Here is a 12500-nt window from a genome sequence, read left to right on the forward strand (position 1 = left end):
GTGTTAATTCAGCACTCAGAGAGTTGGATTTAGCACTATTCTAGAGCATAACGTCTATACTACAAAGCTGTTTCAGGAGTAAACCAGGTTAAGAGGACTCCAGGCTCTTCTCTTCTCTTAGGTGATTCACCTCTTAACTTAACCTGACCTGGTCTGCTCCTGAAACAGCTTTGTAGTATAGGCCCCATAACATTATTGAATTTGCACTGCAAAATTTGTTTTGGTGTGTGGGTATGAAGGGAGGGGTTGTTGTGGGGCAGGTGGCAGAGGGCAGTGGGCAGTGGGCGGTGGGTAGTGGGGTGGGGCATGGGCCAGGGGGCCCACTTGGTTACCTGAAGCGGTCTAATAGGTAGAGCATCACCGCCACAACATGGACCGATAGACCCACCAGTAACCACAGGGTGCTCTGAAAGGGTTGCATGAAGGAGTCCAGTGTACTCCTTGGGATTTCCTGGGAAAGCGTGAAAGAGACCATGACAGAGAGAGAGCGAGAGAGAGAGAGAGAGCGCGAGACAGAGAGAGAGAGAGAGAGAGACAGAGAGAGAGAGAGTTGTGTTTGTGTTTGTATTGTATGTGTGTGTTTGTGTTTGTGTGTGTGTGTGTATTTGTGTGAGTGTGTTTGTATTGTGTGTGTGTGTGTGTGTGACAGAGAGAGATAGAAGGAAATCGAGCAATAGAGAGAGAGAGAGAGAGAGAGAAAGAGGGCAGTGTTAGTCACGGCTCGGCAGGCCCGGCTGCCTGGCGGACATGCGTGTGTGCTGAAGCTGCACGCGGCACGCGGCGACACGCCACACAGCACCGCGCAGCACAGTGGGAACGGCCATTACCGCACCGCACCGCACCGCACCGCCGCATACACTCAGAGCCAGTCACCGCACCCGCACCAACACAGCTCACACAGGGGAGAGAGGGGGAGAGACAGTGGTGGAGGACTGCCGGCTCAGAGAATAGGACAGGAGGAGAGAGGGGGGAGGATGAGCAGATATAAAGAGAAGGATAGAGGAAGAGGACAAGCAGAGGAAGAGAAAGGGCGGGATAGACAGAGTCAGCGAGAGAGAGAGAGAGAGAGAGAGAGAGAGAGAGAGGGAGAGAGAGAGAGAGAGAGAGAGAGGGAGAGAGAGAGAGGGGGGGAGAGAGAGGTGAGCACAGATAGAGGGAAGCAGAGATGTCAAGCAGAGAGGAAGATAAAGGACAAAACAGAAAGAAATGAAAACAGAGATGGAGGGATAGAGACAGGAAAAAACAGGGTGGGGTGAGCACAGATAGAGAGAATCAGAGAGGAGGAGAAAGAAAGACTCAGCAAGAAATGCAAAAGAGAGATGGAGGGAAAGAGAAAGGGAGAGAGAAAGAGACAGGAAAAGAGACAGAGAGAGAGAGAGAGAGTGAGAAAGAAAGAGAGAGGAAGAGCCAAAAGGACAGGGAAAAAAGAGAGCGCGAGTGATCACAGGCATGGTCTTGCGTGTAAATGAGCGCGCTGCCCACTGCTTACCGCTCATTGCATCATCTGTGAATCATATGCTTCATACTTTACTGCTCATCGGGGCAATTCAATTCGTGCACAAGGACACACACTGAAAGCCACCGGGGCAACTAGTCCTGCTGCCCCTGTTTTTTAAAAGCGGTTGCATAATAGAGGTTTATGGACCATGATGAGCAATCTCTACAAAGCTTGATTTATTTATTTATTCATTAAATATCCCCTCTCTGGTGCTTTTTTCCATCTGTAATATTACAGCGTCGCTACTACTAGGTCCCTTATGTGCCCATGTCGAGTCAGCCAGTCAGTGTGCATGGAAATGATCACCAGAATGATTTGACACCCTCTCTGGGTACTGTACTGTACAGTACATCTCCCTACTGCCATGGCCGTAACTACCATTGAGGGCACAGAGGTCATGTCCTCTGTATTTTTTTTCAGTAATGTAGAATTTATCTACGATGAAAATCGATATGATCAACAATGATAAATTCAGTCTATATACGCCACCCCCATTTATCCTCAAGGCAGTGATTAATGACAACAAACAAAAGAGTTAGCTCCAGTTGTGGCTGTTGATAAGGTCTACCAAAGATTCCAAGGCACACTGCTGGTGAAGTTAAAAAGCCTTTAATTAAACGGGCTGACGCGTTGTGACTACTGTCTGACTACTGACTACTGTGAATGATCAACATTCCCCAGTGAACAGTTGATTTTTTTAGCATATAAGAGTTGTTTGAAGCATTCTAAATGTATGCAGTACAGCACACAGTATTTGACCTCTGTATTTGAAAATGTCTGGTTACGGCCCCGCCTACAGTAAATCTCGCTACTGCTATAACGCCAGCAGCACACAGAGGGATGAAATCAAACATGGAGGCTTTATGATGAAGTAGAAGACATACAAGTCTGTGCCCACTGCAGCTCCACTTTGAAGGATTATTCACGACATACTGTACAACGTTTCGACCCTGCTCGCGGTGTGCAGACTACTCCTTCGATTGTCAGATATGCCTTTGTCCTGCACCTGGCCACAGCGAGATGTGGTACATGCGGGACGTGATGTGCATACTTTTACTCATCTGAGGGCTTTATGATGGATGAAGACCAGCCTCAGTGAGTTGGTGCTCTGTCGAGAGTTGGGCTGCTTCGTTGAGATAAGTTACCAATAAGCTGTTAAGTAATAAAGCCCAAACCCACACTCCAACCTAAACCCTAACCCATAGGGGGCGCTATACTGTAGTGTTGCAATGGCTTGGTAGTTCAGTTGGATGGGCACAGTAGCTCATAGTCAGGGCTGGACTGGTCATCTGCAATACAGGGCATTTTCCCGGTGGGCCGACAGTCATCAGGATTTTTTGTTTGTTTAAAAAATGTCCTTTCACTATTTACTAAATAGTGGGCCGGTCTCTAAGGAATTTTTTGAAAGATAGATAGATCCCTAATATACTACTGTGGACTGAGCCCATCATAATTGTAGTGGGGGTGAGGGGGTGGGGGTGAGGGGCTGGTCAATGCCAAAATATCACCAGCTGCGGAATGTGGGATGCAGTAGTCCGTCCCTTTTTCACTAGTATAGTGAGCCCTTGGTACGTACATTTTTCACTAGTATAGTGAGCCCTTGGTACGTACTTTTTTCACTAGTATAATGAGCCCTTGGTACGTACCTTTTTCACTAGTACGTATAGTGGGCCCTTGGTACGTACCTTTTTCACCAGTATAGTGAGCCCTTGGTACTTGAATGGTTTGGAGAACTCGATGTACTGCGCGCGCTCGTTGTTGATGGTGAGCGGCGCCACAATCATGTCAGCCAGGCCGCCGAGCAGCTCGCCCATCATGCCGTTCCACTCCTTCTTGTTGCTGTTGTTGACCTGCAACAAGATTACAAGGCGCATGAGTCATTTATTACATCTCAAAGTTGCTGAATAAAAAAGAGAGAGAGGAAAAAAAGAAAGAGAGAAAGAGAGAAAAACATGTTTTGCTCCCCAGTTATTTTGCTGTTTTGCTCCACAGTTCCCCTATCCCCCCTGTGCCCTTCCACTCCTTGCTGTTGTTGACCTGCACAAGATTCAAAATGCATGATTCATTTATTACATATCAAAATATTGGACAAGAGAGGGAAAAAATGTGTGTTTTTGTTCCCCTGTTCCCCCATCGTGCTGTTCCACTCCTTCTTGTTGCTGTTGTTGACCTGCACAAGATTCAACATACAAGATTCAATAGTCGCGATTCATTTATTATATTACAGTACATCTCAAAATGTTTGTATTAGATATATTTTTTGTGTGTTTTGTGTTGTTGCTAACTGTTGTTTACCTACACCACAAGATACAACATACAAGATATAAGCATCAAGATTAATTTACTATCTAAATATCCTTATGCTGCATTAGAGACTAGAATGCTTGTGTTTCTATCCTCAAAAATAAAGGGAGACAATATGTGAAAGTGAAGTGTCTGTACAGTAAGTGTGTGTGTGTGTGTGTGTGTGTGTGTTTGTGTGTGTGCGTGTATGTGTGTGTGCGTGTATGTTTAAAAAAATAAAAGTTATGTGAAGCAAGATGTGTGTGTGTCCGTGCGTGTGTGTGTCCGTGCGTGTGTGCATGCGAGCGAGCATGTGTACTATGTGTGTGTGTGTGCGTGTGTGAGCAAAAAAATATGTGAAGTATGTGAAGTGAAATGTGTGTGTGTGTGTGTGTCCGTGCGCGTGTGTGTGTGTGTGTGTCCGTGCTTGTGTGCGTGTGTCCGTGCGTGTGTGTGTGTGTGTCCGTGCGTGTGTGCGTGTGTCCTTGCGTGTGTGTGTGTGTGTGTGCGCGCGCGCGTGTGTGTGCGTGCGTGCGTGCGTGCGTGCCTGCGTGCGTGTCTGCATGCGTGTGTGTCTCTGTGTGGGTAAAAGAGGAAGAAAAGTGTTGAAGTGTAAAGACTGTGGTGTGTTCGGCCTGTGCTCATCAGTCTTATCAGCTGGTGGAAAAAGCTGTTTTTCAGTCTGGTGGTCCGAGCTCTAAGACTTTTATATCACTCGCTACACTGTATGGTAGCAGATGAAACCGTCCATGACTTGGATGGCTGAGATTTGTGGAGTTCCTTCCACACGAGACACACCCAGATTTTACATTGGACCAGAATGCTCCAGAGCTCAGCTTTGCATGTCTCCTCACCTCAGCAGCAATACGGGGTGCGTTCCAATATGCAACCTTGCGTCCTCCACTTGTGCTTGTGGCCTCGTACCAGGAAGTAATACGTTGTAAATGACATCACTGACAACAGCATAATAGTTCGATATCTCGCAAAAGCTCAATTGTAAAGTCATTTACTCATTTTCAAACAGGATGGTAAATGAAGAATAGTCCCCCAAAAATTGTTTTGGCTAGTCTGACAGCGGGGAAACATAATTGTTTTCTCCACCGAGGCGGAGCATCAGCAAAATGTGAGGCCACAAGCCCAAGTGGAGGATGCAAGGTCGCATATTGGAATGCACCCACAGACAGGTGGAGCTGAGCTGAGCTCCCACAGACACTGTTTCTAATACAGCAGTAGTACAATAGTGAGATAGAGACCCCAGCGAGTGTAAAAGAAAGCCCCCCTACAAAATCCAATGTAACACTGGACACACTTACACAATGGGGCATCACACATACAGCACATGGGGCGCACTTGTGTGGCAGGACACCAGGGAAATACACAAGGCATATTGTCCCTGTGCAGTGTGACAACACACCCGCCGCACACACATGATAGGAAGACACACACCATAGCAGACTCCTAGCCCATACAAGCCAAACAAGAAACTGCTAGGGGCCACCACACACCATTAAAGGTGGTCATGCAGCTTAAGAAAAAGACTTTTCACCACTTTCTTGTTAGTAGTACACTTTTAAACTATTATCCATTGGATTTGACTTGGTTGGGTTCCACAAAACATAGTATTATATGAAGAAGTAGTGGTTATTCTTTCCCCGTGACATCACGTTGGGGATTGGAAATCCATGATTCAATAGCCTTTCTGCTGAGGAGGAGTCCACAATGTGACATCATCACTAAATTCTGTTTAAAAAATAAACGTTAATGGATGGACTCTAACACTATTTCAGATTGTTTCCAATGGGATACATATCTTGAGTGCTTTAAGTACCTATGAACCTGCACCATCACCTTTCAGAAGGTGTCTCAGAAGGATGGCAGTCTTAGAGATTAGCCTTTTTAGCTTGTGACTTCAGACACCTTCAATTCATTGCCTTTGAAACGGAAAAGTAGCATCCAGTGACACAGACATAAACTTTCACCATTCTGTTTCCTATGGAAACCGGTAGACATTTTTCCTGCTAATACAGCAGTGGCAATGACAAAGCAAAGCCCTTTATCAGTTTGACTCGAAATCAGAGGGTTGCAGATATGAGTCCCACTTTTACTGTACCAGTAGGCATGGATGGCTTTGGGCAACAACAGACACTTTACCTGAATTTTGCACTAATTAGGATGAAAGTGTCTACTAATTCTGTCTACTCAGTTCTGTAACAGTGGTTTGATTTTTGTTTAGAGCCTCAAGTGGACATTGCTATGGCCTCCACGTAGTACAACATTTTACTCTGGCTCTTAAGAATGTTTTCTTTGCCAACAACCCTGAAAGTTTCCCTCCAAGTTAACTTCCAAAGTGTCGTGACCTTCGATGCCAAATGTAGTTCTTACAAGCACTAACTTTGCATTTTATATATCACGGGGCATCACCGCGATGCAATCACTTTGAGTGCTGTACGGTAAATATTGCAGGAGGTGTATTGTTGTTAAAGGAGAATAAGGTTTGGCTGAAGCCTAAGGGGGAGCTTCATTTTCCATTTGGCTTGATTGACAGAAAAACTGTCTTCTACTCGAGGGGGGTAGCGCAAGGAAGCAAGAGAAAGAAAAGAATGGAAAATGAGAGAGAGAGAGAGAGGGAAAGACAGAGAAAGATAGAGGAAAAGAGAAAGATAGAGAAAACCAATAGAAAGAGAGATATATCAAATGGCACAGAGAGAGAGAGGGAGAGAGAGAGGGAGAGAGAGAGAAGAGAAAGAGAGGGAGAGAGAGAGAGATGGGGAGAGAGAAGAGAAAGCGAGAATGGTAGAGAGAGAGAGAGACAGTGGAAAATAGAGGTAAGAGATAGATAGAGACACAGAGAGTGGAAGAGAGCAGACTCTCTCTCTCTCTCTCTCTCTCTCTCTCTCTCTCTCTCTCTCTCTCTCTCTCTCTCTCTCTCTCTCTCTCTCTCTCTCTCTCTCTCTCTCCGCTGCCCTGTGTGAGGGGAATGTGGATGATCTGATGTGATTATCCTGAGTACTCACTCTCTCTTGAGTGCCAAACTTGCCGTCGGCCACGAGATGGACCTCGTAGGTAAAGTTCATGGTCGTGGCCAGCTTGATCAGCAGGTCGATGCAGAAACCGTAACAGCACTGCGGCACAATCGGCCTGCCTGATGGGAGACAAAAAACGTCATCGTCAGTCACCGTGTCATTCACCATGTCATTCGCTGAGTCATTCATGGAGTATAGCAAGTGGTTTATTGTGTAATACCTTGGTACAAGAAGAGATACTGTATGCGAGAGACCATAACAGCACTGCGGCCAAAGACATGCATGGGCCTACTGTGTTCAGGCCCTGGGGCCCAAGAGTCAAGGGGACCCTGAAGCTCAAGCCTCTATATTTCCATTCTCATAACGATGCTGTGTTAAAATCACACTTAAAGGGACACTGTGTGAGATTTTTAGCTGTTTATTTCCAGAATTCATGCTGCCCATTCTAATGTTACCTATTTCACGAATACTTACCACCACCATCAAATTCTAAGTATTCATTATGACTGGAAAAATTGCATTTTTCATACATGAAAAGGGGGATCTTCTCCATGCTCCGCCATTTTGAATTTCCAAAAATAGCCATTTTTAGCTGCAAAAATGACTGTACTTGGACCATACTAGAAAATATTAGTTTGTTACTTAGTAAACTTTCATGTAAATATCAAATTTGGCAATAGGCAGCCCAGTTTCAATGAGCAACAGAGTTGCAGTACCTTTTTTGACCATTTCCTGCACAGATATTTTCTTATCCCCAACAACATATTCTCACATCTGACCTGAATGGTAGCATCCATTGAGGGGGGGCCTTTTGTGTTGTCTGGCCCAGGGGCCCATGGAATCATAATCCGTCACTGACTGAGAGATATGTGAGACCATGACAGCACTGCGGCACATTCATTTCAGTCAAACTCCTAAAGTGAGAAACGATTACTGGAGTGAACTGCAGTATGAAGTTTGAAATCGCTTTGTCGCACAATGTTTTGGCCATGATGACATGCAATCTGCTCAAACTGCATGTAATGTGTCTTCGTTCACCCTTCGCCCTCGCCCCTCTCGTTTCCTGATTGGATGGTTGTCTAACAATATGAGTAGGCCTAATTTGAGTATGACTAATAATAATATGAGTAATTTCGTATCAGAAGACCCGGCAAAGGGGTTGCGATGGCTCATTTGTCGATCCAAAGGAGTCATGCCAGCCACCAATACAGGGTAAAGATATATAAAATCTTACATGGCTATACAAATCCTACAAAATCTTTAAAGGAATGGGCCACTTTCATAGTATGTCAGTAAGCATACACATTCCCACTATTGCATAAAGTAGTAGAAGTAGATGAAATTACAACACCTAGTGGTATGATATGACATGGTTTCAACTTTGTAATACCATACTACTTCAGTAGTGTTGTAATTACATCTGTTAGAGTACTCCTACTTCTACTTTATACTCTGCGCATTCCATATATGGGTCATTCTATGTTTCCAGTGCGTTTTTGGCAAACACAAAATATCAATTATCAGTATTTTTTTCAAATAAATGACCTAGATGTTTCCCTAGTGTATACATTTAAGGTTCCAAACAAACAAATTGCCAAGCTTAATCTTAAATCATTTGATAAATACTCTTATGAAAGCGAACATTTGCTTGATTTTTGTCATTTCAAACATATATAAAAATACTAGTAGAGTTGAAACAACATATGTTTGAAAGTGCTTATGTCCCTTACCACTAATGTTGTCATTAATCTGTGCAACTGATATAGAAAATGTGATTGTTGAGCTTCATTATGATTCACTGTGATACAGACTGACACATTTTTCATTCTAAATCCCTGTAACGTCTGATTTGAATTTAGTCACCCTCCTTACACAAGACTTCCCTCTCCAGAGATAATCCCTAGTGTCCCCTAGTTTTTCCAACACATAAGGGATCAATAGCACAAAAACACTTTCAAAACAGTCAACCGTGTTACTCAACTGTGTTACAGTCAACAGTGCAGGGGAACAAGTCGGCACTTTTTTAGGAGAAAAAACAGAGCAGACAAACCCATCTCCCTAGAACACTAATTATTTTGTTTGTTTGTCTTTCAATATGGAGATCAATTGGCAAAAACATACTCCTCCTCAACTGTCATAGCTGATGCGTAACACCATTGACGGTAACACGGCTCGACATTTCAGCCATTTTCATGGTGTTGTGCTAACTGAGGATCTCAGAAGTGCCACCACAACACCTTAATCAATTCATGTATTTGTATGCATTGTACACATGTGTTTTTGTACATGTGATTTCTAATTCAGAATCTTATGAATATGTTGATAACACAGTCGACAGGCAATTTTCCTGCTATGGGAACATGAAAAAGAATGGATTAAATTATTTAAGAATGGCGCTCAAAACTTACTTAGTTAATAGTTAGAATTGGCAAATAAAGTCCACGAACCTAAAAGCGCACACGAATCATAGAATAACCCCTATGTTACAGTAGCTGGAATGTGTATGTGTGCCTTACTTATGAGGAGAAAAGAGCAATGGTCCACTTTTATGTGTCATATAAGAAATGTATCGTTCATATATGAATCATCCTTTTCCCTGTGGGTATGAATGGCTTCCATCAGAATGGGATGACTGCTATCAGACTCGGCAGGCCTCCCAAGGACATCACTCAAAAACATTATGCGAATTATTTTTACATTAGGTGTCCATTCGACAGCATTAGCTAATAGTATACTTAATATTCACATATCATAAAACTATTAAAACGCACAGCCTGCTATGAGTAATGGTAAAAGCTTGTGCTTGCGAGTCGGTGATGAGAAACACACGCATTAGAGAGTGCAGCTAAGATTTCCAAACTGTTCGCATTAGCTTGTCCAGGACATTTTGTTCAGTTGCTTTGTGATTTTTAAAAAAGAGTTTTCAAATACTGCAATAATGAAAGAGCCACAGCAACAATGACACATTCTACTTATGCAAAGCTTTCCGAGACACCAAAGGAGCTTATATATAAAACTGCTAAAAGTGTCAGACTTTAGCCCTGCCACCTTGGAGTTAAATACTTCAAATAAAGCCACTTATATTAGACTCGGTCATGTTTGCTAATGTTGGAGTTTAAAGTGAATTTGCTCTGGCAAGGTGATACACATGTATTGATTAAAAAAACCTTGTGCTTAATTTGCAGTTTGTCTCTGTCAAGGTGAAACGTGATATTAATTAAAAAATGCTGGATGTAATATCTAATTTAATGTTTGTCCTGGACAAGCAAGGTGATATGAACAATCAATCAATTGAGAATTCCTTTCTGGCCCACAATCTATTAGTTTATCGACACAAGGAAACAAACACAAGCTTTTACAGTTACTCGACTTCGTGCAGTTTTACGATTGGAGAATATTAATGAGCCCATTAGCTGAGGCTGCTTAATGGAAAATAAATGTAAAAATGATATTCATGATGAGTTTGAATAATGTATCTGGTTAAGCCTGCAGTGTGTGTCTCATGGCCGCTCTCCCACGAGATCGGGATGAATGATCTTGAGCTGTTGCTGCCTGGCTCCCAGGCAAGCCTACAGGCTACTGCCATGATCTGTGGAGCTCTGTGGAGCTCTGTGGAATTCAAGCAAGTATTTGTTGTCCCATGGGGAGCTTCTTTACATGTCAGTGCTGCAAGAAGCATTTTTGCATTGCATATCATTAATAATATGCCTACCTCCTCCACCCTCCCTACTGTACGCATAGCCATCTGACAGTGAAGACTACATCGTATCCTCACGACTTCGTACCCTGGACATTTTCATATTCCTTACCATCACAGTGTGCATGGCTTGACTCCCTAATGTGTTGGAGTCTTTTTTTTAAGTAAATGTAACCAAGCCAATGCAATAAAGGCTGTTAAATGTTTAAATTTAAATGTAAATGAGACTGCCTTGGGATTCTTCTTTTTCTTTCAACGGCATACGTGGCATTCGCACCCCATCATCACATATGAATCACCAAACAGCGTGAATGGCATCCTTACCTGGAATGGTTTCGTTGGGCCCACTGCAGATGACTTTTTTGATTAAGACTCTGTTGACCGTGTACTCCGGTTTGCACGTGCCATCGCGCTGGGTCGGTTTCACATAGACAAACGGCTCCTGATGAATGGTGACAATCTAGACATCCAAAAGAGGAAGGTTTGGCTATGAGAGTAGGCTACGCTTCTGGTAAATGCAATTATATTTAATTTATTATAAGAGGCCTTGTACAATTTTAAACGTAATTGTTGTCATTGGATGCATTACACCGGTGTTAGCCTCAGGCTAATTTACTTCAGCAATCCCCCAATGGCAGTGCACAGACACACAGAAAAGAGGCCAATCTCCATTTCCATTAACCCAGAGGCACACAGGTCACTCCAGGGTCAGTGTAAGTGAGAGCCCCTGCCGTGGCCGGTTCCCTGGTGCCAGGCAATTCTCTCAGAGAATGGACGCATGGATGATTTTATAGGAAGGCTAGTGGACCTTCAACTGACCCCTTCAGACTACTGTAGTATGGCAGCTCTCAACCCTTTAGCCCGTATTATTGCACTCATAAAACGGGGTGATGGATCGCCGGATGGATGGATGGATGGGTCTGCTGGAGAGTGCTCCTGTCCAAACATCACTTGTAGAATCTCATTTTAGAACCCATGAATTCATAGAATTCTGGAACACACTAGTGTTTATTGGGATCATTCAAGAGACACATGTACCAGTTTCACAAGGTCATTTCAAGTTCAGACAGTGTGGAGGGTATGATTGAATTAAATTCTGTGTCAGATCTTTATTTTGTAGAGCATCTTGCTGACATTACTTGATTAAAAAAGTGTACCAGCGCACTGCCTGAAATAATTTACATCTATACAGATGGGCCTACAGTATAAAGAATACAATATAGGTTAGTGTAAGCCCATGGGCTTATTGTTCAGTTAGCTGAATGGTTGATGCTGGCAGCCTATGCGAGAGCCCATCAAGTCTGTACTGTTCAGCTTTACTGTATGTATGTCTGCTCTACACAGTGCCAGCTCTACTCATGTGGGGGCCCTAGCCAAAATATAGACATGGGAGCTCTTTTGAGGGTTTTTTTTATGGCATTTACCATGGCTGGACTGACTGGGCAGTTTTTCTGGGACCCTGGGCAATTGCCTTGACGGCCTATTGGTAAAACAGAATCAGGCTCTACATTTGAACATACCTTGAGTCTGGTTGACATCTGATATCCTCTCGGTTTCTCAGTCTCTCCTCCAGGCCATATGATCTTGCGCTGGGTGTTCATCTGAACCTGCCAGAAACAGAAGCCTGATCAGCCCTCACACTGTAGCCTGTACGGCAGCTTGTACAGTATAACAGCAGTAGTGACACTAAGAGACGTTGGCATTAGGGGTGTAAATAAGAATTGATCCAACGGCCGACGATCAAATCAAATCAAATCGAATCATATCGTATCGTATCGTATCGTATCGTGGGGCATTCTTAAATATCGAAAACAATCGAATCAATGACCCCTGCCCAATGCCCTAGCTCCATAACATAACAGTGGAAAAGTAATTGGGAAAAAAAATCTAATCGAATCAAATCGTGGGGCATTCTCAATATAAGTATCGAAAATAATCGATCGATATCGAATCGTATCATCATGGAGGCTGTGATTTACACCCCTAGTTGGCATGGCAC

The 12500-nt window shown here is 43.5% G+C and overlaps 1 protein-coding gene across 1 annotated transcript in view; it reads right to left on the reverse strand.

The window, feature by feature from the left end:
- grin1b (glutamate receptor, ionotropic, N-methyl D-aspartate 1b) overlaps positions 1-12500 on the reverse strand; it is a 51662-nt gene that overhangs the window by 25083 nt on the left and 14079 nt on the right. The window contains exons 9-13 of the mRNA XM_063195729.1: positions 12022-12108; positions 10826-10961; positions 6796-6923; positions 3184-3348; positions 333-451 (exon numbers count right to left, since the gene is read on the reverse strand). Coding sequence (XP_063051799.1) covers positions 333-451; positions 3184-3348; positions 6796-6923; positions 10826-10961; positions 12022-12108 — 635 coding nt within the window. The remainder of the gene's footprint in view (positions 1-332; positions 452-3183; positions 3349-6795; positions 6924-10825; positions 10962-12021; positions 12109-12500) is intronic.

This window comes from Engraulis encrasicolus, chromosome 3, assembly GCF_034702125.1.
Source record: "Engraulis encrasicolus isolate BLACKSEA-1 chromosome 3, IST_EnEncr_1.0, whole genome shotgun sequence".
Lineage (NCBI taxonomy): Eukaryota > Metazoa > Chordata > Actinopteri > Clupeiformes > Engraulidae > Engraulis > Engraulis encrasicolus.